A 25705-nucleotide genomic window follows, 5' to 3' on the forward strand; every position below is an offset into this window, starting at 1 on the left:
GGGATGCTTGATACCAGATTGTATTATTCAAAATCAAAGCCTGGCCAAACTATTGATGTTCTCATTGGCGGGAAAAACAAGGAAATTGCCTCCCAAGATGCTGCTATGCCACTCACTCAACAGATACAAAGGGCTCAGCCGGGCTTTGTTCCTCTTTGTTGCCCATAATCAGTTTCTTTTCTCACTGCACTGCTTACTGATTGACTGCTCTATTAGTTACTCTAAAAATTTGCCAGGTGTTAAATTAAACTTACTCGAATGTAATCCCTGGAACCTTGCTTTATTTTTTCCGTCTTCTTAAAAATAGGCATGGAGTTTGACCTGATGCAGTCCTCGGAGACCTTACCTGTCATCCCTGAGTTCTCAAAAATAATTGCTAATAGTGCCAATCCCTTTCCTGTGAGCTGCTTTAACATTGTAAGGTGAATTTCACTACAGGGCCAGCAGTTTTGAAATACACTCACTTTAAATATTCTTTAACCTTTTCTTTCCCGATCCCATCTTCTTGATTTTCTAATCCTTGCTAAATACAATCACAATGACAAATTACAGTTCTGTGCCTTGCTTGAGAAAATAATAATGGGGAATAATAAGTGAGCATTTCATTTCAATTAAAAAAATATTCTGGCACATATCACAATTAAATACCATTCTGGAATAGAGTAATGTGCTAAACTACAATGGCCACATAGATTGATCAAATCCGAACTAGTTCCTGGTTCACACCAATCATATTGCCAGCTTAACACTTTTACCTGCCTCCTTTACTATACTTGCCTTTCACCAACCTGCAATGTTGATTTATTCTTCTGCTGCAGCCCAATTCATCAGAAAAGGCCAAGCTCATTCTTCTATTCTCCCCCTAGGGATGCCAACCTCCAGGCGAAAGCTGGTAATCTCTCAGAATTAGAGAGAATCTCCAGACTACAAAGATCAATTCCACGGGAGAAAACAGATGCTTCAGAAACTGGATTCTATGGCACTGTACTCCACTGAGATCTGTGTCCTCCCCAGGTTCCACTCCAGAATTGCTAAGAGTTTCCCAACCTGTAGCACGCAGCCTTACCCACCGTCCACAGCAGGTGGCCAGGGGGAACCTAAGAACTCATCCCTCCCTGGGAAGGAAACAGAAAACTACTAATTGCTTGGGTATAAAGGAGCACATTTCAAGGCCAGTACTAGGAGTTGTAGGAAGATCCAACCATAAAGAAAACCAAATCAACTGTTTTGTTACAGAAAAAAAATTACGTTGGTATCTGTTTTAATGCCAGAGTCCAGGGCTGTGCAACAAACATCCCTGTTAGTAAATTGCTACTAGAAAAAAATGGCTAAATGAGAATAAATACTTTATTTTTCCAATTATTAAGATCTTACGAGCAAACAAATGTTCTTCAGGTTGTCTCAAACTTGTTTTGCAAGGTTTGGTGTATCTGTTCAAGAGACATTCGGGGAAATTGCTTGCTTCAGATATATTAACTGCAAATTCTTTCCTGCTCAGGCAGATGCCATGGCATTCACAAAATGCTGCTGGGTGCTAAGCACAGATAAATTATCTGCAGCATCTGGCCCTATAACAAAAGACTCAGGCGGGACATTAAATTTTTATTTTATTTTATTTGCTTTTCCTGCTCTTCACTTCTGACATTCAGATATCTCATTAATTGTTGGAAAAACTGTATCTTACATGCAACCTGGCTGAGAAGGTCACTAGAAAAGGCAAGTAAATTGAATAGCATTTTATTAACTTGCCTTATATCAAGAAATGGCAGTGTCATTCTCCTGTCCTTCTGACTTCAACTTTTAGCTGAGTCTTCATTGGCAACTAACTCCAAAGGATGTTAACGGTGATAGCAAAGTGATGTATACTGGAGAAAGGATGATATTTACTGTACCCAGTCCCTCTGGAGGACACAATTCAAGGCTTTGTACCTGTGTTGTGTATCACTGGGCCTAGCTGCAAACATGAGACAGGAATGGACAAGCAGGGGACACCTCTAAAATGGAGTTTCTTCACCTGCAAGATTTGGATCTTTTGGCTCTGTTCCATTGATAGCTTTTTGTAAGTGGAAGAGACTCCATACCATAGCAAAAGCTGCATTTTGCTGAAGAAAAGCTCTACCGTCAGTATACTGGAGTAATTTAAGCCAGAATCTCTCCCTCCCAATCCATTTTTGGTTTAAATTGTTAATGGGTATAATCAGTGGTGAGATTCAGCAGGTTTGCACCACTTCAGCAGAACCGGTTGTTAAAATGGTGCTTGTAAACAACCGGTTGTAACATTATTTGAATCCCACCACCAGAACCAGTTGTTAAAGTTTTTGAATCCCACCACTGCGTATAACGCATTGACATTATAAACATCGTGATGTCAGTAATGACTCAGTGCTTGCAAACAAGACTACTTTTACCTTTACTTATAATGCAGCTGCATATATGTAAGCATGTGGCACAGAGAATGGAATGGCATCATTTGTGGGGAAGGGGGTTGTTATTAAAAAGTGCCAGTACTCATATACAAGGTTGTGCCAATTTCCAATAATTCTCCTCCCACCCCACCCCTGGACTTAGAATGGCTCTGAAAAAAGTTTCCTGTACTCAGTACCAGTGATTACCATCACACACACAGAGAGAGACGCACACAGCCCTTGGAAGGCACTCTGTGGAATTCTACTCCTGAACCTAGGCAGATGTATCCCTGAAAGGGCCAAGCTAAACAAAAAAAAAGGTCTACTGTTGATATTTTGCTCACCTGAGATGCACTCACTGGGCTGGGGGAGGTGGTTGGGAATTTATAACTGGCTGGACCAGAGGGAGAGGTTGCTTAATTCTTTTCCTCTAACTGATTACCTTGCTGTGGGGGACAAAAGACAAAGGAAAGCAGCTATGGTGAGATATGAAAAATGACCCCCAGGAATTAGGTTAAGCAACCTAGCTCCTCTTCACAGTGGTTTGCTTCAGAGGGGAAGTGGGAGATGGGGCATACCCCTTTGGGGCTCCATAAAATGGGACCCCCTGAGGGAAATTTCAACAAACCTGGGTGTTCTTACCAGGAGGTTCTCCTGGAGCTACAATGAAAGTTTGGTGCCTTCCAATTTGAAAAATGTGCTCCCTGCATACACACATCCAGAAATTCTCCATTGGCTGCAATGAAGCCAGGTCAGTTCAATGGGAGAATCTGGGGGATTCCTTGAGATGCCTACAGTGGATGATTTTTCAAGGTAGAGACACCAAATTTGCAGAGTGTTTTGGGGAGCCTTTCTTCATGATACCACTCAGGTTTACTGAAGTTTGGTTTAGGGGCACGATTTTACAGATCCTCAACCTTTGGAAATAATGGGAGGGCCACCCACTTAGGGGTCCATAAAATTGGACCTCCCAAACCAAACTTCACCAAACTTGCGTGGTCTCATCATGAGAGTCTCTCAAAGTCACCCTACAAGTTTGCTGCTGATATCTTGAAGAATGTACCCCCTACAGGCATAAAACCAAAAAATGCCCCATAATGTCAAACGGACCTGAATTATTTTTGGATTTTTTAAAAAAACTGAATATTTTCGACTTTTACAAATCAGATATTTAGGTTTTTCAGGTTTTCAAGAATTTTAAAAGCCAGTAAACCAAATCTGAATATTATCGAATGTTTTGGTTTTTGCTCAAGCCTAATATGATTCCAAGATAAAGATATTGCTTGCCTCTATCCTCTCAAGGAGAAACTGGGGCTCAGTGGTAGAGCATCTGCTGCACATGCACAAGATTCCAGGTTCGATTCCTGGTATCTCAAGCTCACTGGAAAAGCTGGGAGGCGATGTGAAGACCTCCTCCTAACACACTGGACAGATGCTGCCAGTCTGAGAATACTGACTTTGGTGGAGCAAAGGTTTGATTCAGTATAAGGCCATTTCTTAGGTGCTCTTATGTATTCTTTACTTTGTTTCATTCTGTCATGAAATTGGCCAAAAAAAGTCAACAGTACAAGGCTAGCAGAATTATTTAGAACTAAGCAAACTCTCAAAAGCTCAGCATATGCATAATTTATGCCTGTTAGCAGAATTTTCCAAAAAGTGGATTTATATATTTGTGGACAGTACAGGCATGACTAGTGCATATGGGAGAACTCTGGGTTTCTCAGAGCAAGTCAATTTCCTGCAGTCTTTTTCTTTATTGTTCAGACGTTTTCTCTGCCCAGCATCCACTTCCCTTCTGCTTCTAAACCACAATGAATTCGAAGAATTTCAATGAGGAATTAGAGAATGAGTAGTGCAATGGTAACAAGTGGGCTGCAGTGTGTAGCATGGTGCAGTGTGTAGTTTGCCATAGCTGCTGCCCACCCATGTTAGCAGTTTACTCTGCAGAAAAAGAAATCTTTATTCGATTGTACATGAGTGTAGGATTCTTTCTACGCAGTATTTTATTTAGGCAATCACGAGGTGTTGTGCACTCACAGGCATAAAAATAATCTCGATGCATCACGTACAATCACACTCAGAACACTTCCCCCCCCCCCCCCAGTGTTTAATCTATGTGAATGCAAAGGGAAAATATGTGAATGAACTGAGCTGGGATAAACCACAGTATGGAAAATCCCCAGTGCATTAAATCCAGGTAATTCTGAACTCCAAATTTCTGAGAGAAATTCTGATGAGGGGATTTTCAGCATCCTCCGTGGGTTTTCCATGCCACTCTCTTCTTCCTGATCAATGTCATCTGCAGACTGACAATGGGAACCACAATGCATCCACGTGGTAAATGATATTCTGAGCATGACTTTTAAAAGTACTTCCCTATTGAATACCCTGTTCTGCTATGAGACAGAGATCTTTTAATTTCACTGATCCAAGGCTATAATTAAAAAAAATGATATGCACAGCATTAGAATTCTCCCCCCCCCTGCCCCATTTTAAGCACAAAGCCACAAAATGATCAATGCCTCGCTCCCGAGCACATTGTTATGCTACGCGAGCCCTCGGTGCCCATTCTGCTCAGTGACTGAAACTAATCTCTGCATTATTGTGACTTTTATAACAGACCGACAAACTAAAGCAGGCTTTCATTACAAGAAATGAAGGCTTCTTAACATACTTGCCAATGCTTTTTATTGCTAACACCACATTCAAACGTCAGACATCCTTCTCGAGACGACATAACCACTTCCCTCTATCCCTCCAGCACAACTCCAAAGAATGGCACAAAGAGAAGCTGCACCTGTAATGCTTACAGTGATAATGTCTGCACCGCAAGGACTAGATGGCAACACCAACGGGACTTGGCCGTTACTAAAAATAAACAAATCACCCTGCCAAAGCTCAAGATTCACTTTGTATCATTCGCTGTGCTTTTCGAAGGTCTGGGGTTGAAGCTGCATTGGAAGCAGCGGAAGGGTTGTGCTGGCACCTGTGCTACCAGCATTGTGCAAACTGGCACAGACATTAGAACCGAGGTCTTACCTTGGATCTGGCCACCGCAGTGCCCAATTCTGGAAGCTCACCCTTGTGGTGGCTGGCCACCACCACAAACACCTGCACTGGCATGGAGAGAGCAGTTCTAGGGGCGGCCCTTGGGCAGAGCCAATTTGTCAGCACCCACAGGACTTTTGGCCAAGGATTACCTTTAGCGATGTAAATTATTCACCAGGTGGCATAGGTCATTTTTCACTAGGGCAGTGGTGGTGAACCTTTGGCACTCCAGATGTTATGGACTACAATTCCCATCAGCCCCTGCCAGCATGGCAAATTGGCCATGCTGACAGGGGCTGATGGGAATTGTAGTCCATAACATCTGGAGTGCCAAAGGTTCACCACCACGGCACTAGGGGCTTTCCTGGAGGAGAAAGGAGTTCTTCTTTCTCCCCTGGTGCCCACAACTCTGGGTGACTCTTTGTAAGCAGCGAAGCAGCACAATCCCTGGCTGCTTCTCTACCAACCCCCCACCTTGTCCCTCAAATTGGGCTGCCAAGTAACAGGCAGCTTGCATTTCCAAACAGCAAACCACCTTAGACTGACTCAGACTCCAGGAAACCCAAGACAGCATCTCGCTTATCTGCTCCTTCCTTTTATCATCATAACCATCCTGGTAGGTAGGTCAGGCTGAGATTGATGGTGCCATGATGATCCAGAGAACATCATGACTACACAGAAATTTTGTATCATGGTCTCCCCATGTCTAAATGAACACTATCATCATTATACCACACTGCCTCACAACTTCTGATTTGCAGACAGTATGTAATTGGGAAGGAGGCATGACTGGTTGTGCCCAGGGCAGAGAACTCTGCTGGATTAGACCAGTGGTCCATCTAGTCCATAATCCCATGGTCTATCTTTTGCCTTAGATAGCAGCATGGTATAGAGGTTAAGAGTAGACAAACTCTTATCTGGAGAACTGGGGTTGATTCCCTGCTCCTCCACATGCAGCCTGGGCTAGTCACAGTTCTGGCAAAACTTTCTCAGCCCACCTGCCTCACAGCATGTCTGTTGTGGGGAGAGGAAGGGCAGAAATTTGTAAGCCTTCTTCTTCTTAGAGAGTCAATGCACGGGGCATAGAAACCAGTCTCCCTCTGATATTGTCTCCTAGCACTGGTATTCACAGATGTACTTCCTTTGAATGTGGAGGTTCCCTGGAATTACCACTGATCACACGACCCTCCGTGAGTCTGTGGTCTGACACAATTTAAGGCCATCACCTTTTTAACTATTAACTTGATGAGCTTTCACCAAAACTTGAAAGTCAAATGGAATGCAAATATATTTTAATCATGAAGTGATGAGGCACGTCTTGCAATCTGTACCAAATGTGTAGACTAATTAAATCATTCACAGGTGTTCGCAGTCATGACTATCCCAAGAACATATGTTTCTTCAGGGCATTTGAAATATTTACACTATTAAGCTCAAATACCATATCAAGCATGTCACTGGGCCCTCACAGGCATGCCTCCGTTTATACAGCAGATCTACAAGCTGCCATGTCAATGACCAGAATTTCAGATCACTTTCCTGCATCAAATGCTGCTGAGTGCCAGCGGAAACCTAACTTTACACAGTGCTGAAGCTAAAAGTTTAAATAATACATTGACCAGGAGCAACTCGAAGCGTGTTCCTGAAATGCACTGGCAAGTGCAATATGGCTGGAACAGGTGTTGGCTTAATTTCTGCCCATTTGTATCTGCTAGCCTGCCTGGTTACCTTTGACATGACTGTGGAGGCCAATCAAAACAGATGGTCTGTCTTTGTATATCACATTGCCTTGCATCAAGAAGTGTGAATAAAAATAACATTCAGAAAATCCCTTGAAGATTCATTTTTTTAATCAACTGCATTTTTTTCACTTAATTTTATACAGACTAACATGACCCGTTCTCAATTAATTGTCATAAAAAAACGAGTCAACAAGCTCTTCAAAATAAATGGAGGAAATTCGATGGTTAATTTGTATTTCAGGGGTTTCTTCTGTGGGGACCCCAAGTAACTTGCAACATTATTGCCTCCATTTTATCCTCACAACAAGAATTCGATGAGGTGGGTTAAACTGAGGGGAAAGAAAGAAACAGACCAGAGCCAAGGCCCCCCACAAACTTCCATGGCATAATGGAAATTTTAATGTGGGGCCCTTCATGCACTCGCCGTCTGCCGGGAGGCTCTCTGCTCTTGCTCAGGGTCTCCCTGCATTTCCTAGTTTATACACAAGATGGTGCCTTGCTGCTTCTCCTGGACAGAGTCACCCTTTCCCCTGGCCCTTTGTTTCCAGGTTGGGAAGTTGTTTGCCACCTCTTTTCTTTCTTTTTTTAAGACACTGTTTCACCATTTCAGTGTCTTAAAATTCTTAATGTTTTGATTTTTTTTAAAAAAAGGAGACACCCCACCGATCTCCCAGAAATGGTGGGAGAACTGCTCTTCCATGGGTGGGGAAAGGCGAGTTGGAGAACAAAAGCTGAGTGGAGAAAAATGTACACTGGTGTTCTCCACTTTCCCTGTGCAGGTGGTGATGGTGGTGGTGGGGGGGATTGTGCTTTCCTCACTTCTGGAAATTGTGGGGCTTCTCTGATTCTGTGGCTGGAAAATGTGCACAATTGAGTATCTGACCTGAGGGTAATGTTCATTTGACTCCGAGACCAAATGTGTGCGAACGCCCTGGGTTTCTCAGTTCCAACTCAACCACTACATCTGTGTTGGCTTTCATGCATATATAATAGATCATTTGACTTTTGCATATATAACAGCTCATTTGTCCAGATCATTTGACTTTTTTTAATCCTAAAAAGCAATCATGGTGATGGTGATTTTTTACAATTTTTACAGTGCTGGGTGAGTGTTAAATCTCACTGCCTGGGCTATTTTCCAATCACTACCTCCACCCTGGGCAGCAGTGAGCCCTGGTACTTATTCTACTTACTCTAATCTAGTACTGGTGGAAAAAGAAGACCAATAAAGACAAGGTGACTATCTTCTTACCTATCTGGGACTAATTACATATAGTGGGAGGGAAGTTTAAATTGGAGAAATGGAGAATGGGGAAATAGCTGTTTCCAGGACTTGATTCCACATCATTTCCATCTTAGAAAAGACTTTTTGTCCTCTGTGAGAAACAAAATCGCTCTTCTAAAAACTTGCCCACTGACCACAGTTTTGGATTTTTAAAGTCTGTAATCTACCTAGCTGGGGAACTTTAAACAAACTTTAAACAAACCAATTACATTAACAGATTTAATAACTAAAAACTGTGGCCTTAAAGTTGGTCTGTCACGCACTCTTAAAGGATGTTGTTTTGGTAAAGCTGAAAAATGATGGTGACTGATCTGGTACAATAACAGTGTAGAAAAGAATATACCGGCTTGATATCAGATGATTTATACTGGAAATCATTATGAGCCACAACAATTGACCCTGAATATTAAATAAAAAACTTCCCTGCACAATATATGTTTAGCAGGTTACTATTTTTGTACAATAATTAAGCTTGATGGTTTTTCTTTTCTTAACTGTCCAGAGTTGGTTGTCAGATACTTGCAACTTCAAGTCACAGCCCTGAATGAACTACTGCGAACTATAATACCCTAATCAATATGAAATGTGCAAAACAAAAACTTTGTTGATCACAAATTGTACTGCTGAACAATAAAACTCTATAAATTAAGAGAAGGCTGGTTTACACATGCACACTCATCTCATTGGTTGAAGATTTGTAGACTCACAGCTGAACATTTGAATGGTTCCCATGAAAATCTTGCTGCTAAAGGTGATCTGGAGATCTTATTTGTGGAGTCCATTCTGTGACAACTATTTACATTTCAATCCTATGCAGAGTTAGGCTTCATAAGCAATAGGGGAGTGGACATCATCGCAACAACCATTGGGGTATGGAGATCCACACAGGACAATTCTCTCCCCAGTGCAATTTACATCGATATGTGGCCTCTTGCCCAGTTGGTCAGGGGTTTGGTCTGGGATGTTACCAGTGTGCTGATGCCACCCTGCTGTATCTGCTGTTGAGTGGACAGATGGATGCTGCCCTGGATATATTGGTCAGTTTTTTGGAGGTCATGGTGAAATGGATGATCCATTAAAGACAAAAGTATTGTGGCTGGCCCAGAGGGACACAGGATTAGGACACTGGCTCCTGGCTCTTGACAGTGTGCAGTTGTTATCTACACCAACCATCTGGAGCCTGGGTGTGATCCTGAATGCCTCTCTTTCTATGGAGGCACAGGTCACAAATATGGCATTTTTTCCAGGTTAGGCAAGTGGTACTCTGCCTGCCTTGTCCTGACCTAGCCACAGTGATTCATGCAATATTCAAATTAGACGACTGCAAGTCATTCTACACAGAACTGCCCTTGAGACTGCTCTGGAAACTTCTGCTGGTGCAAAGTGAAACTGCAAAGGTTCTTATAGGGATACCATGGACAGCTCACTTCTAATCAGTGCTCTGGCAGCTGCATTGGTTCCAGGTGGAATACTGTATCAGGTTCAAGGTTTTGGTACTGACTTTTAAAGCTCAAAAGAGTATGAGACCTTCATATTTCTGAGACTTATGAGACCTTCATATTTCTGAGATTGCCTCTCCGAATGTTCTCCCAATGTTTTTTGGCAAATCACAAATTACTGGTGTTCTCTGGCTTAAAAAATAATCTACCAGGGCCTGGATAAGAGCCTTTTCAGCTCTGGCACTGGCCTGGTGGAATGCTCTGTCAAACAAGCAGAGCAGTCCACCAGGGCCCTGAGGGACTTATTGCAATCCATCCATCCATCCATCCATCCATCCATCCATCCATCCATCCATCCATCCATCCATCCATCCATCCATCCATCCATCCATCCATCCATCCATCCATCCATCCATCCATCCATCCATCCATCCATCCATTCATTCATTCATTGCAGGCTCAGAGTGGTTAACAACACGGTATTACCCAATATAAAACCAATTACCATCTCTAAAACAAATATAATTAGTGTAATTCTACACTAATCTACATAAATGTGGATCAAGATGGTAACATGATCTACATGTTTACCTAAAAAGATAGCACCATAACAACAAAGTTTGGGTCCAGCAAGATGGAGCAGTTCTGCCAGGCCTATAGTTTAGGGCAGCAACGGCTTGCATCTCAGTTGGCCTCCTTTCCCTTCCTTCTCCTTTTCATTTCCCTTGTCCTTCTATTACATTCTTATCCTTTCCTGATTGTCCCCTCCATGCTGGGGTTTATTATTTGGTTTAGGTTATCATAAAATCACGATCAAATCTGTATTGGAATTTTATTTGTATCATAATTTTGGCATATAAATGGACTGTTGTAAACTGTTCTGAGCCCACCTAGGCAGAGGTGAGAGGTCTGTAAATTTAATACATACATAAGTGCAAGTTGTTACTAGATCCTCTAGCTATCTCAGAGGATATGGAATGCCAAACTGTGGGCTCACAGGTTCTCCTCCTCCTGTGCATTCCAATTCCTTCTTTTGCAGAAAACTATTGTTTTACTACATTTGAACCAGCTTTTCCTTCAAATTTAAGTTGGAAATTCCATCGCTTAACCACAAAAGAGGACATTAGAGATGAAGTGCATGAGAGGAGGAAAGTGGGGTGTACAAAGGCTTATGTACTGAACCACTGAATAATGCACTTCTGTGAATGAATAAGCCCTGAGAAACGATTGTGTGATGGAGCAGGAGGAAAGATTGAATCTGAAATACTAATACTGAAAGAAAACCTTCAAAGAGGATTACTTCCTCACACAACTTTATATTAAAAAGGAGTGCTGCAGTCTTAGAGGAGTTCAAATAAATGTCATCCGATGATGCAGTCAATTAGTAACAGGTATGGAATGAACATTATTCTGCATGGAGGATTCAAAAGTCCCCCATGAGGTAAAGGAGATGGTGAGAGTGATATGATGGAATTCTGAGGTAATACAGAAGATTATATGACTTCTGATGGGCATGCTTTTTAAAACATACGAAAATCTCTTGCAATTAACATCCTAGCACACAGAGAAAAGTTCTATCCCAGCTCACTCCTTACTGTGCTAGTTTTTTTTAACTGGAGATAATGGCTGGAATTCAACAAAAGGTTTCCCCCTGCAGAGTTTTTCACCTCCCCCTTCCATTGCCGCCCAAAGTGGAGTAGAATTTCCCTGCATTGTGAGGGCAGAAGCAGAATGTAACACTGCAGGTGGAAACCTTCTAACCATAGACACGTTCCACTGGATATATGGACACATTCAAACATGGGAAACTGTTCCTGCAATTGGAAAGGGTACTAGCTAAGAATGTTCCTACCTTTCCCTGACATCATTGTGCTGCGTGTGTCACAAGCCTCTTTGAGCAATCTTTCTAAAGAGTAGCAAAACCTGGAATTGACAAGTCACTCAAAATAACCCTTCCCTTTGGAAACTAGTTATTTGTTTAAGTCTGCTCCATTATGTACCCTCTTACCAACATTGGGTGAGATAACAGATATCAGAACATCAACAGTTTTACTTTGACCACAGTTTATGAAAGGACAAGTCTTTCAATAAATTTAAAATACTGCTACTTTCAATATCAGACAAATAATCATAGGATCTTATAAACAAGGCAATCTAAGCATGAATTGAAATATTTTTCAAGAGCAAGGCATTCATATTACATGTGAAAAAAATTAATCTTCCCTTCCTCTCACTATCTATCAGAATCATGCCCAGGCATGCATCTATCTGTATATATTTATATATCTTCCATCATGAGAGTGTGTGTGTGTGTGTGTGTGTGCGCGCGCGCGTGTGTGTAAGCACATAACATATTTACATACATGAGATACACCACCTTCTTATAATAAAGTACTCCTATATTAACATGGAAATGATTTTCTCAGATGTCATTTCTCTTTTAACAATTCACCATATTCAAAGTTTAAAAGAGTTTTGTAAATTTAAAAATTAATTGGCCTGAGGAAAAAGGATGACATGTGAGAAGATTTTTTAAAACCCTTTTTACCTGAAAAATGGACTAAAAAAATCCTTTTGGTTAAATTACCATTGCAGAACTGGATTCTTCCAAAGTTACTGCTTACTTTAAGTCATGATATTCAAAGTAGATTGAACTGGAAAATTGTTGGTATTTTCTCTATTGCGCTAATGAATCTGAAGAAAATAATCTTTGCAATATTTAAGTTATTCACAAAAAAACGCATTAGAGAATAAAGACTTACCTACAGTCAGCTGTCCCGTTAACTGTCCCAGGTGATTTCTTGCATTCACTGTAACATTCCTGTCAGACTGTAAGACCAAAGCGCTATCCTGTATAAGACAAGGAAATGAGAGGGAAAAAGTACAGAGGCAGAGTCAAGTTATAACTGCTATTGACACAAAATGGTGAGGCCTGGTCAAAACAGAACAGTCTCATTTGATACCAGCTTTAATCACATTAAATTTCAGACATAGATATTTCTGAGCTACTTTGAAACTGCTAATATGGAAGCTGATCTTCCCTGTGTGAGACCAAGAAGCTTGCAGGGTGACATTATAATTTGGTGCCAGACATTGAATGCCATGGCATGCCCAGGCCCTCCTGAAAGTCTCTAATTTGTTTTTAAATGTGCTACCAGAGCCATTATTTCTGGCACATTTCTGACAGGAAGGCAATGCTGACATTAGATAACGGTCATCAAGACATAAGAAGTGAGTAGGAGAAATCAGCAACAGTTGGCTACAGCTGTCTGACCACCTGGCATCAGGTTGCAAAGGGATGGAGGGGCATCACATTCTCAGCAGCAGAACATGCACTGAAGGAAAATAATCTGGAATGGTTTCCTCCTGCTGAAAAAATATGTCTACCTGAAATAAAACATCTACCTGAAATAAAACCTGCATTATTGGAAATTTTAAGTGTGTGGTGGAAAAGTTCCCCAGGCTTATCGCATTCATTGTTAGGAAGCTGCAGTAAAATTTACATAGCAAGAATTGTATTGCAATTAATCGTCACATTTTGATTGCTCTGCCCTAAACCACTTCTGTGTGCTTGCTAGCAGAAATGTGACACGTGTATGTTTTGGTATACGCAAAATATTTAGCAGTGTGTCATCCACTTGTGAGTGGTTTTGCAAAATGTGTCTCCCCAATAAGAGCCCGATGAGATGGCTACATCTTTTCTGTTGCCTCCCTCTTTAAATAGCAAAGGTGAACTATTTTGCAAGAAAAACCACATTAATACAGCAATGACATCTTGAGACAACAAGAGGGGGACATCTGCCAACTCTCACGTTCAGGGCTGCTGGGTGGAGAGACTAAGGATACTTAGGTGGAGAGACTAAGGATTTGGCTCTGGTGGTAGGGTTGCCAACTTTCTAGTTAGGGCTGGAGATCACCCCAAATTACAAACAATGTCCAAACTATAGAGATCCATTTCTCTGGGGAACAAGGCTGCTTTGAAGAATGGCTGAAGGCATTATACCCAGATGAAATCCCCCCCACAAAAAACCCACAACCTCCTCAGGCTCCACCCCCAAATATTGAGCAATTCCCCAATTAGGAGTTTGCTTTTTGTATATTTATCCCCCCCCCCCCCCTCACATCATCAAAGTCCCAGGATGGGTCAATGCTTGGCAACCATTTCTGGTGATCCAGGCACCCCGGCAGTCCATCTCTCTCATTTTGTTTTCACAGAAAAACAAGGGAGCAGCCAGCATGATGTCTGGTGATCTGGACTAATATCTTAGGCTTGGGGACTTGGGCTTTATCTGGAAGCCTCTCTCTCTGTATCTCAGGCTCATTCCGCACATGCAGAATAATGCACTTTCAAACTGCTTTCAGTGCTCTTTGAAGCTGTGCGGAATAGCAAAATCCACTTGCAAATAGTTGTGAAAGTGGTTTGAAAATGCATTATTTTGCATGTGCGGAAGGGGCCTCAGTTTCTCTGCCATCAAGTCACAACTGACTTAGGGCAACCACTCATGGGGTTTTGAAGACAAGAAATGGTCTGCCATTGTCTGGCTCTGTGTAGCAACCCTGCACTTCCCTGGTGGTCTCCCATCTAACTACTATTCAGGACTGAGCCTGCTGAGCTTCTGAGATCTGATGAGATCAGGCTAGTCTGGGTTGTTCAGGTCAGGGTCTTTTTAAGAATCCACAATCTGGCACTGGTTTTATGCCTAATAAAGGTTTTTTTTTTTAAAAGAATCCACAATCACTTACTTTATCTCTCTGCGTGATTTGACATAATAGCAAGTGCAATTTACTCACAAGAAGGAAGATTTGTATACCTTGGTTTTCTCTACCAAAAGGAATTTCAGAACAGCTTCCAATTACCTTACCTCCCACCTTCTGACTCCACACACAACAGGCACCTTGTGAAATAGGTGGGGCTGAGTGAGGTCAGAGAGAACTGTGATAAGACCAAGGTCACCTAGAAGGCTCCATGTAGAAAAGTGGGGAATCAAACCCAGTTCACCAGATTGGAATCCACTGCTCCTAGCCATTACACCATGCAGGCTCTCAGGAATACACCTGGGTTCTGGCTCCTTTGCAGGAAGAACTGATCCATGCAACTGACTCAATTGTTATCTACCTAATATTGCAGATGCATGAGACCATATGAAAGAGAAGTAGTTCTCATGGACTCTGGGGAGCATGTGTGTACATGTGAATAGCAAATGAGAGAACGGATGTGTGAGAGAACAGATGTGCATCACCCACACACTGTTCAGAGCAAATAAGAAAGAGGCAGAAACATGTACGTTATGGTAGAATTTAACATGCCCACAACTGCCAGATTATTCAAGCAGTAGCAAGAGGTAGTTATGCACTCAACACAGGAAAAAATCTTCATTTATATTGATAGTTATGTGTATATATAGAATCATCCTGATCCTCCAGAAGAAACTGGGAGAGGAGAGAAGGAGGAAGTGCTTCATTTGGTAAAAGAGTCTCTATACTCTTTCAACTAGAACCCATAAGCTTGCTCAGGTCAGATAAAAAAGGAAAAGAACTGTCGAAGGCTTTCACGGCCGGAATCACTGGGGTCCTGTGTGGTTTCCGGGCTGTATGGCCGTGTTCTAGCAGCCCGGAAACCACACAGCACCCAAGGTAAAGAACTTTTTGAGAAATAAACAGTCTTGGCAGTTCTTTCAAGGTTCACACATAGTCCAGAGGATTAATTCCAGGAGCCGCATCATGTTTTCCTGCCAATCTTCCCTTCCCCTGGATGAAGCCAAGAACATTTCTGGAAGTTCAGATACCTACCAAATCCCACAAAAGTTCTTAGCTGGTTAAAAAAATGCCTAGTAGGCTACCTGCCCACACATACTTTATCATATTTGGCCCACAGACAGAAGCAGCTCTGGGAATCCTCGCACACCTGGTCGTAGTTTTGAACTCTGCAAAGGCAACGAGGTGAGTGGCTCTATTTATCAGTGTATGCTGTGATCTATTGCTTTGCTTAGTCCAAGTATTGGCGTGGTATTTCAACATTAATCCTCCCTAAGCTGGAAGGACAGATGTTTTCAAAAATACATGGACCATCCTATTATCTGGGGTCTCTATTATCTGCATGGAAGTTCCTGAATAGATTTTGAAGTATCATTAAACCTAATCAGATACTCTCTTGATTCCCCAGCTATTTCACCACTACTAATTTTGTTAGTAAACACCGTTTTAACAATTTTTCAGCTTCCTTCTATGAACAGGGAGAGATGGGTGATACTTCCACATGAACAAAGAAATACATTTAGCTTATGGGTGTAATATCATTGGGTTAATTCCAAACGACAGCAAGCAGAGGTCTACCAATGGAGCAGATCTTTCCCGCTTCTTCTCCCTGCTGCTGTAACAGCAAACTCCTAGAAAAACAATGCCTGAGAGGGAAGAGGTTGAGAACAGCATGGGATGTCATCTAGAACAGAGAAGAAGAATCCGTGAAAGTTGCTTCCCCTAACAGAAGACCAAGTCTGGATCTAACCCACCATTTGTCTTACTTTTAAATTGGTTGTTCCTGCAGTTTATAAGTTTTCTTAGGAATATATAACTGATGCCCATTTTGGTTCCCGCTACCATTTTACTACTTCAGTTTGATGTGTGAGTTTCCCCAGTTGCCACTATGTTGTTCAACCCAAGGGTTCTTTCTACAGTTCTCCTTATTTTATGCACCATCTTCTGGGGCATTTCCCTTAAAACCACTGAATCTATGAAGATATCTTTCTCCACCATGGTTAAGTTTAAATAAATAGACAGACAGACAGACAGACAGACAGACAGACAGACAGACAGACAGACACACACACACACACACACACACACACACACACACACACACCATGGCAGCTTTTAGTCTATATTTACGGAATGCCTTGTTTGTTCTATTTGGCTTAAAGGGGGGCAATAGTCTTGACCAGGGAACCTGCGGCTCTCCAGATGTTCAGGAACTACAATTCCCATCAGCCTCTGTCAGCATGGCCAATTGGCCATGCTGACAGAGGCTGATGGGAATTGTAGTTCCTGAACATCTGGAGAGCCGCAGGTTCCCTACCCCTGGTCTTGACACTGGAATTCAGACCTGTTTGGTACATTGTATTTTGGATATATGGACTGGGCTGCTGCATCCAGAGACATCTTGTTCCAGAGGGCAGACCTTCATAAAACCCTTCCAACCTCATGACTACAATACGTTCATTGCTTTAGCCAAAAAGAATTGAATAGAATTGCCAACTCCAGGTTGAAAAATTTCTGGAGATTTAGGGGTGGAGTTTGGGAAGACTGGGATTTGGGGAAGGGAGCAGGGATGCAATGCCATACAATCCACTCCCTAAAGGTGTCATTTTCTTCATGCAAACTGATCTCTAGTCTGGAGACCAGTCGTAAAACCAGGAAAATGCCAGGTCCCATTTGGAGGTTGATAACCCTTTGCCTGAGTCACCTTTCCTCTTGATTTTTTTCATTCCATAAAACAGAAGGAAAACGGCCACTCCACCCATTTTCACACACACACAGCTGAGGAGGAGACAATCAGGACAAAACAAATGAGTGGATGATTGCAATCCAAACAGTGAAATCCTTATGCCTTCTAAATCCAATGCAGAAGGGTGAAACTCTGCTTAGCACTGCCCTGCTAGTAAACTTAGTTGAAAGTTATGTAATGTGCCTCAATTCTGACTAAATAATACTAGCAAGACTGAGCTGTAAGTAAAATTAAATGATGAGGAATGGCTAGGTTCCTTTTGTAGGTTTTTGGAGTCCCCAACATGGAGCTTTCTTCACAGAGAAAAAAATGCTTCCAGGCTGTGTTGTCTGTTTGCTCCAGCTGATTTGCATATAGGCAAGTTTGAAGACATAGTGATCTAGCTGATAGGATGTCAAGGGTTTCATATGTCACATGTCCTGTCTCTTTCCTTCTACAGCCAACTTATTTAATGGTTTGTCAAACAGCTTGTCCTCCTGCAGCCTTGGCAGATGAAAGGCACTTTCTGGCTTGTCTATCTTTCCAGATGCAGAGACATGACTGTTCGGGAGACATCCTCTTCAAAGCAATAGTTTGGGCTGGGAATATGAACATTATCGGGGGACTTGATAGAAACCAAAGCAGCTGCTAGGGATATTATCCTAATCACTGATTAGATTTTTCATGTCCCTTATGGACTGTTGGAGATCATTAGCCCCAGTGATTGCTGGTCTGGCAAAAGAAGCTGTAGTAATAAATGACTGAATGGCTGAGGTATCAAAAATGCTTTCTCAGTGTGGATGATTTCCCCTCTGCTACTACCTGAGTTTTGGGAAGTGTTGCTTTACAAACTCTGTCCAAACACTTGAATTAGATCTGATCTGAACATTACCCACACAAGGGCTGAATATCTGATTCAGTGATTGAAATATGGATGCTGCCTCGTGTCTCTCAGTCTCTGGAAACAATTAAATTAGACAGCTGTGTGGACAACTGCAGATGTATTTACAGCCATACAGTACTTTATATCATGCCTTTTTAAAAAACTGTTGCATTACTTCTAATAACGTTTGTGTGTGTGTCAAGTCTCGGCTAACTTATAGGTCCTTTGTACCCTTATTGTTTGTGGTACAGCTGTGTGTTTCACAGAGGTGGTTTTCCATTTTGATTAGATTACTGTGCTGAAAAGCATCACTAGCCCAGGCAACCAATCCACCATTTTGCCTGCCCACCGCTGCCTTTGTTCCTTCCTACCAAGCCCTTTTTTGATACTTTTTGTGTTCCCAGTCTTTGATCTATCATTGTTTTGCTGGATTACTAGCAGTAGGTCTTCACTGCCATTGCTTTTTAAAAAGTCCTTTGGGTCACGATGGAGCTGGTGGAACTACTGCTGATTCCCTATTTCCCTTCCCCGCTGCCCTTTTTTAAAAAATATATTTTCCTGAGTAACTTTGCTGGCACAGTCCTTTGCTCCATTGATGGACCACCAGATTCTATTTTTTTTAAAAAACAAATCCTTCTGATTGATGTGAAATGGTGGAATTTGGGCAGGGGAAACCCCAAAGGTAGAGCGACCCCATGGCCATCTCCTGCACTTTCCCTACAGAGGTAGGGGAAAAGTCACACTTTCCTCATTTTTGGAAACTGTGGGAATTCGTTGCTCCACGACGCTGTCAATTTGGGAGCAGAGAAAATATATGCGCAATTGAGCATCTAACCCAAAGGTTATGTATGTTTGCCCTGAAAAGACCAAATGTGTGCAAAATGCTATTGTGTCTCCTGGTGGGATTTTCAAGGCAAATATTTAAGCAGAGAGGATTTGTTCATCTGCAGCACTATCAGTTTGGGAGCAGAGAGAATGTGTGCACAACTGAGAATCTAACCCAAAGGTAATGAATCCTTGCCCCGAAGGGACCACATGCGTGCAAAATGCTATAGTGACCCCAGCAGGATTTTCAAGGCAAGTGTTTAAGCAGAGGTCATTTTTTCCTCAACCCAGCTTAGCTTTCAAGATCTGATGAGACTGGGCTATACTATACCATTTCACATCTCCTGTAAATGATTACTAATCTAATATTTCCTCTGGAGAAAATGTCATCCCAATTGCATAGAAAACAAAAGACTGGATCCAGCACAAGGACTGTGCAAGATCCACACAGAGATCATCTGTTTTCCAAGTTTTCTCCTCATCCCAACAGCTCTCTCCAAATTCAGGGAAGTTTAGTCCTGGGTCACAGAACCCATATAGAGTAAAAGCAACACAATCAGCAAGACTGAAGTGGGGAGGGTGAAGGGTGTGGTTCTCCATTCACAAAAAGGAGTGAGTGATTTCCCACCTTTCTCCTCATCTTCTTGGCTTTTTCTCCACCCAGATAATAAGAACAGTTGTTTTTTGTACCCCACTTTTCTGTACCATAAGGAGTCTTAAAGCAGCTTACGAACTCCTTCCCTTCCCCTCTCCACAACAGTCACTTTGTGAGGTAGGTGGAGCTGAGAGAGTTCTGAAAGAACTGTGACTAGCCCAAGGTCACCCAACAGGCTTCATGTGGAGCAGCCAGGAATAAAACACTGTTGTCTATATTAGACTTGCCACTCTTAACCACTACACACACTAAAGGACACCAAGATCAGAAATAGCTGAGGAGAAGCGAAGAACCAAGAGGATCAGTGACCTGAATTCTGGATTGTGGATTCCAACCCAAAAAAGATTACAACCAAAATTGTGTTTCTCATTAAAGACTGTTAGAAACAAATATTTAACAGGATTTAAAAAATAAACATATATGGTGAAATGTAAAATTACTTTATTTACTTTGTTTGACTATAAAAGCTAGTTTGTGCTTAAAAGGAGTAGCTTGAGAATCAAATCCCTAATAGCTCTTTGATGTTGTTAGTCTTAATAACTTCGTCATATCCAACAAACTCCCGACCCAAATATAGCTCTTGAAGTGGCTTACATATGTAGAGAAACACACCCTAAGAAGATCTGTAGCAATATCACAAAAGTATTAAGAATCCATTAAAAACACAAAAATCAGCAGAAAATAGCAACACAGTGAAGCATGCAATATCAGCCATATTTAAAAGCAACAGATCAGAAAATAAACAGTACAATACATTGGCAATCACAATAAAAATTAATCCCTTAAACACCAATGAAGGTATTTAAAAATAATAATGACAAAAGCAGTATGGATTGCCTACAAAACATAGACTAACAAAATGACCTGGCAAATAGATATTTGTTTAGGTGCTAAAAAACTAACCAACTATGTTTCAGACAGATGGATGATGGGAAGGCATTCTATTCCTGAAGGTTCTGGCTTTATCAATTATTCATTTCATATGGATTAATGGAAGGAGACAGAGAAAAACCACTGTAGAAGATATCTATTGCCAGGCAGGTTCATCTGGCTATCAACAATTCCGTAGCCCCAAGCCATTTAGAGCTTTAACACCAGTCTTTTGAATTGCTATATACCAGAGGAGACCTACCAGTAAGTAAAATCAACCTACCCCCTGTAATTTCAGTGGAAGATATATAGATCATTTGTTTCATTTCTACCTCACTTTGTCTACACAAATTCAGTGCTTAACTGAAAGTTGTTTAGAAGAATCTCGAAATAACATGAATTTATGTGACCACATTATATCCTCATGGATCTGTTGAAACATGGGCCCTTTCTGCACAGACACTTTAAAATATTTTGAGGCAGGCAATAAAACATTTCCTTCATGGAGCTCCACGTTGTTTTTACCCTAAAATGTTTTATTTGCAGCTTCAAAATGTTTTAAATGAATGCCCTTTTAGTTGATCCCCCCCCCCCCCCAATGGCTTCATTTGCCTGTGTGGTTGCTTTAAGCCTCTCTACCTTCCCTGCACTTCCTCATTGGCACAATTTTCTCAGCTCCCTCCTTTCTCTTCACCCATTTTTCCAGCAGGTTATTCCTGCAGGTTTCTTGACTGAGGGGGAGGTGGGGGCTAATCATTGAAGGAGGGACTGCCAAAGGTGCAGAGAATTGCAGCACTCTGCTGTGAAGCACAGAAGCAACGTTCTCAAACCAAAAAGGGAGAAAAAAAGGGAGAAATCACAAAATGGCGGCTAGGAATTGTTTGGAGGGGGTGAGTGCAGACATACATCATAATAAAGGGGTGATTCAAAACATTTCATTTGTGTGGAAAGGGCTATACACTCCCCCCCCTCCCCAATTAGGATAGATCTTAGTCACTTGGGTCCACAAAGCAGCACACAGTAAGATATTTTCCAGTCCTATACTCACAATAGGCTCATGTGTTCTTAATTTTGTGCAGAAATCTTTAAGAAATCTTTGTTTTCATCTTCATGAAAATAGAAATTAATGAGTGAGAGATGCAGTTTAATATTTTTTGACATGGTCAGGCAAAGGTTTAATTATTAATTTACTTATTTTTTCAAGGCACTTGACATTTGTCTTTTTGGGATATCTTCAACATTTAGGTAGAATGTTTCTTCTACCAGTGAGCTCATTTAATTCATTTTGAATTATATTTTGTACTCTGTCATGAGAACACACTTTAATATTATGTTTACATTAACTGAAATAATTTCCCCCAGGTTTTCAATGTATTTATCACGTACAGTTATTAAGACAATTTTCTTTCTTCCACAGACATTACGTTTCTGCTCCCTCACAATCCTTACTTCTAATTATGTAGATAAATCAATATTAAAAAGCTTTGGGAAACAATATTCCCCTCTTCTTCCTTGTCTGTGTCTTTCACGACAAATTTTCTATGGCTGGGAGAATCACATCTATCAATCAAACGAACTGTGTTTGGAAGATCACCCAAACAAATTATGTGTTAGATGGCAGAGATAAAGATAAGTATTGGAAAACTCTAGATTTGTTGTGGTCTTATCATTTTCCTTTATCATGGCATCAAAATAGCTAAGGAAAAATATTAACTGAAACATAATTTCCATGTGTAGGTTTCATATCAAGATCTAACTTTCTCTGGTTTAGCTGGCCATCCATTCAACTGAAAGCTTTGTATCTTTAAACTGTTCTTAAAGGAAAACTATGATTTAGATAAGGAAGATGGGTTGGATCCAGTCAGATTTTTTTTTACTCAGTTTCACCCAATTCCCTTTGTGCTACATGCCCTACCCTACATGGTTTTTGTCAATGCTGGTGCCATGATTTCTGGCATATCCTTTTTGGTGGTCAAAAGGACCCCTATTCTTTTTATCAGAAGCAGGAAAGCGGTTTGGATTTACCCTGATGAGCCCATATTTACAACTAATATATAGATTGACTAACACAATTCAAAAACTGTTGGTCAGAAAAGCACTTTCTACAATCAAGTTTATTTATCTAAAGTGTCTGTCTGTCTGTCTGTCAGTCTGTCTGTCTGTCTGTTTGCCTGTCTGTCTAGCCAGGTAGCTAGCTGGTATCTCTCCAGAGACTTGAAAGAGGCAGCTTAGAGTTAAAACCATAAAGCAAAATCATTAAAGCATAACCATTAAAAAGCAGTTAAAACAACCATAAAAGCCACAGCCATTAAAATATAACCATTAAATAAGCCAACTGCCATTAAAACAAGCTGGGACATAACAGCAACAAAAATACACACTGAGCAGCCTAAACAGATGTAGTTAAAAAGATCCTCAGACCAAAGCACACAAGACAATGTTAGGAATATTTTAAAAATGTTATAGTTAAAATCAGAGTTTAAAAATAATGTTATTTCAGCTAGCCACCTAAAAACAAGCAAGCTCAGGAAAACTTCATGGGCACAGCATTGAAAATGCATGGTGCTGCCACTGTTTTTTATCATTATCTGCCTCACTTCTTGAGGACACAAAGAGAGCAGGACTTCAGAAGAGGATCTGAACTGACAGGCTAGACAACACAGGTGGAGACAGTCCTTCACATAGCATCCCACTTTGACCTTCAGGTTTAATTGTTTGTTTATTTTCACAATCGATATCCCACCTTTCTGTCCTTAACAGGTCTTCACTGGGGCTACCCTTAAAATCAAAGAAAAACACATCACATAACTAAGCTAAAATACACACACACACACGCACACATGCATATGCACACATTTATTTATAGGGCACAAAGAAGGGGTCACTAATGGAATGCCAAGCAAAACAAAAAAGTGTTTACTCATTAGCAGAAGAACACCAGAAGGGGACGGGGAAGTCTCCCTGGGAAAAGAGTTCCGGAGTTTTGGTGCCATGACCAAGAAATCCCTCTCCTGGCTTACCACCCACCTAAACTCAGACTGTTGAACAAAATTTGGGCAATAAGGTCAGCAAATGATGCCAGGAATGAAGATGACTTCAGGTATGGTTCTGTGATTTCATAGCATTGTATATCAGCAACCGGGTGTTTTTCCCAGGTTCTGAAAGTGACATTGAATCTCAGCTACTCATCTGGAAATGATGTGAATCTTAAAACACTAAACCTCAACCAGAAAACTATTGTGGCCTTGAACACTGTTCTAAGGTGGTACATTTTTTTCTGCAGGCAATTGTTCTTGCCTTTTCCCTCCTTAAAGTACAGTTGATGAAAACCCAGAGATCAGTCATTAATACTGCCACTCTAGCCAGAGTTACACCATTCTAAGTTTATTGAAGTCAACGGATTTAGCAGAAAGTAACTCTGCTCAGGATGGGACTGTAAATTTCTCTATAATGCAATATATGACAATTGACTGAAAGCTCAGTAAAAAGCATTTTACAGTCCCATTACATTTAGTTCCTCTTGAACTAGGTGCAAGTGAAAGAGAAAGTTAATGAACTAATGTGATTATATTAAAATGTTATCTAGGAAGAATAAATTTAAGCACACCATTTCAAGATAATAGGCCCAAGTTTTGCATACTGTGTGGAGTTTCTCCCCAAAATGCTTCTTCTAATGTCATCAAGACATTTTATTTGTGCTGGGCAGAAAGGGTCTTTGTATCAAAACACATAGCACAAGCAGATCCACACAAACAAAAGTAAAAGTTCACAGTGGATCATAAGAAGGATGTGAAATGGAACAGTTGATGCAGAAAAACTATAGAATTAATACTGAACAAATCGAGGAGCATTTTTCCAATTCTACTTTTCTACCAGCACCATGGTCATCTTGTTGTTTGCTATGAACAAGTTCATCTAATTTTTTTTACTAATCATTTTTTCTTCCATTAAGTTTCCTAAACCATTCAATTAGCAATTAAATTGTGAAAGAACCAAACTGCTAGACAAAACCAGTTTATTTTCATTGCAGGTTAGCTAAAACAATTAGCAAAACGGAAGTTAATTACAATCAGGAAGATAGGGTTTCCCTCCCCCCCAAACTATTATTATTTATGAATAGAACTGAACAAGTCAGAGAGGTCTGTTCTGTACGGCCTAAATAAGAGATCCTGAGAATGTTTAAAAAAGGCATCTTGGGAAGGCACTCTGCACAGCTTTCTTCTCAGAGCATCCTCAAGATGCCTTATTTTAGCTCAAGGAGTCTTTCTGGGGAATGTTTCAAAGTGCACCTTTCCCCCCTAAGCCGCCTGTAAAACATCTCCTGCCTGACTGTACTGAATGCAGAGCTCAGGAGGCATCTTATTTTTCTCACCCGTTTTGCTCCCTGATCAGTGTCACCCTCAGCTTGGGCCCAACATTTTGTGTACAGCTGAAGAGATTCTTCCTGCTGCCATTTGCTGAAGATTACCCCAGGACCTTTGCTTTGCAGGCTCCAATCTTGGACACCTTTCAGCCCAGAAAGTACATAGTTGTACTCAGTCCTGCCAATTCTGGCAATATATAGTTTATGTATTTATTTTTTTTATTTTGGAAGAGCTATCTTGAGCATTCCTTCTTAATGGATGGTAGCCCTGTCCTCAGCGGTCCCAATGCTTTTCAATGGGAATAATCTGAATGGCTAAGATTCTTTTATGTGTGTCTGCATATCTTCAAAGATAGGTCCTCCAAGAATTTTTTTAAAAAAAGGAAAACTATGTGTTGCCAGAATCAATAGGACCAGCTGAGTACAGCTATGTACCTTTGGGGCTGAAAAAGAATCCAGAATCAGAGTCTGCAGAGCAAACACCCTGGGGTAACCTTCAGCAAATGGCAGCAGGGAGAATCCCTTCACCTGCACACAAAATGCCAAGTGAACCTGACAAGAGAGCAAAGCAGCCTAGTGGGAAACAGCATCTTTTCTCCTCTGATGCCTTTGCTGTATGGAAAGCATGCCAGAAGCTGCCTCTTTTAAAGATGTCCCCTGGACATCTTATTTTGAGTGTGAGGTGTGAAAAGAGGCAGCACCTCTTTTTA

General features: G+C 41.1%; 1 protein-coding gene across 1 annotated transcript in view; it reads right to left on the reverse strand.

Moving 5' to 3' along the window:
• The window catches only part of SGCZ (sarcoglycan zeta), a 704005-nt gene that overhangs the window by 85820 nt on the left and 592480 nt on the right, over positions 1 to 25705 (reverse strand). Inside the window, exon 4 of the mRNA XM_048510247.1 lies at positions 12682 to 12769. Coding sequence (XP_048366204.1) covers positions 12682 to 12769 — 88 coding nt within the window. The remainder of the gene's footprint in view (positions 1 to 12681; positions 12770 to 25705) is intronic.

This window comes from Sphaerodactylus townsendi, linkage group LG10 (assembly GCF_021028975.2).
Source record: "Sphaerodactylus townsendi isolate TG3544 linkage group LG10, MPM_Stown_v2.3, whole genome shotgun sequence".
Lineage (NCBI taxonomy): Eukaryota > Metazoa > Chordata > Lepidosauria > Squamata > Sphaerodactylidae > Sphaerodactylus > Sphaerodactylus townsendi.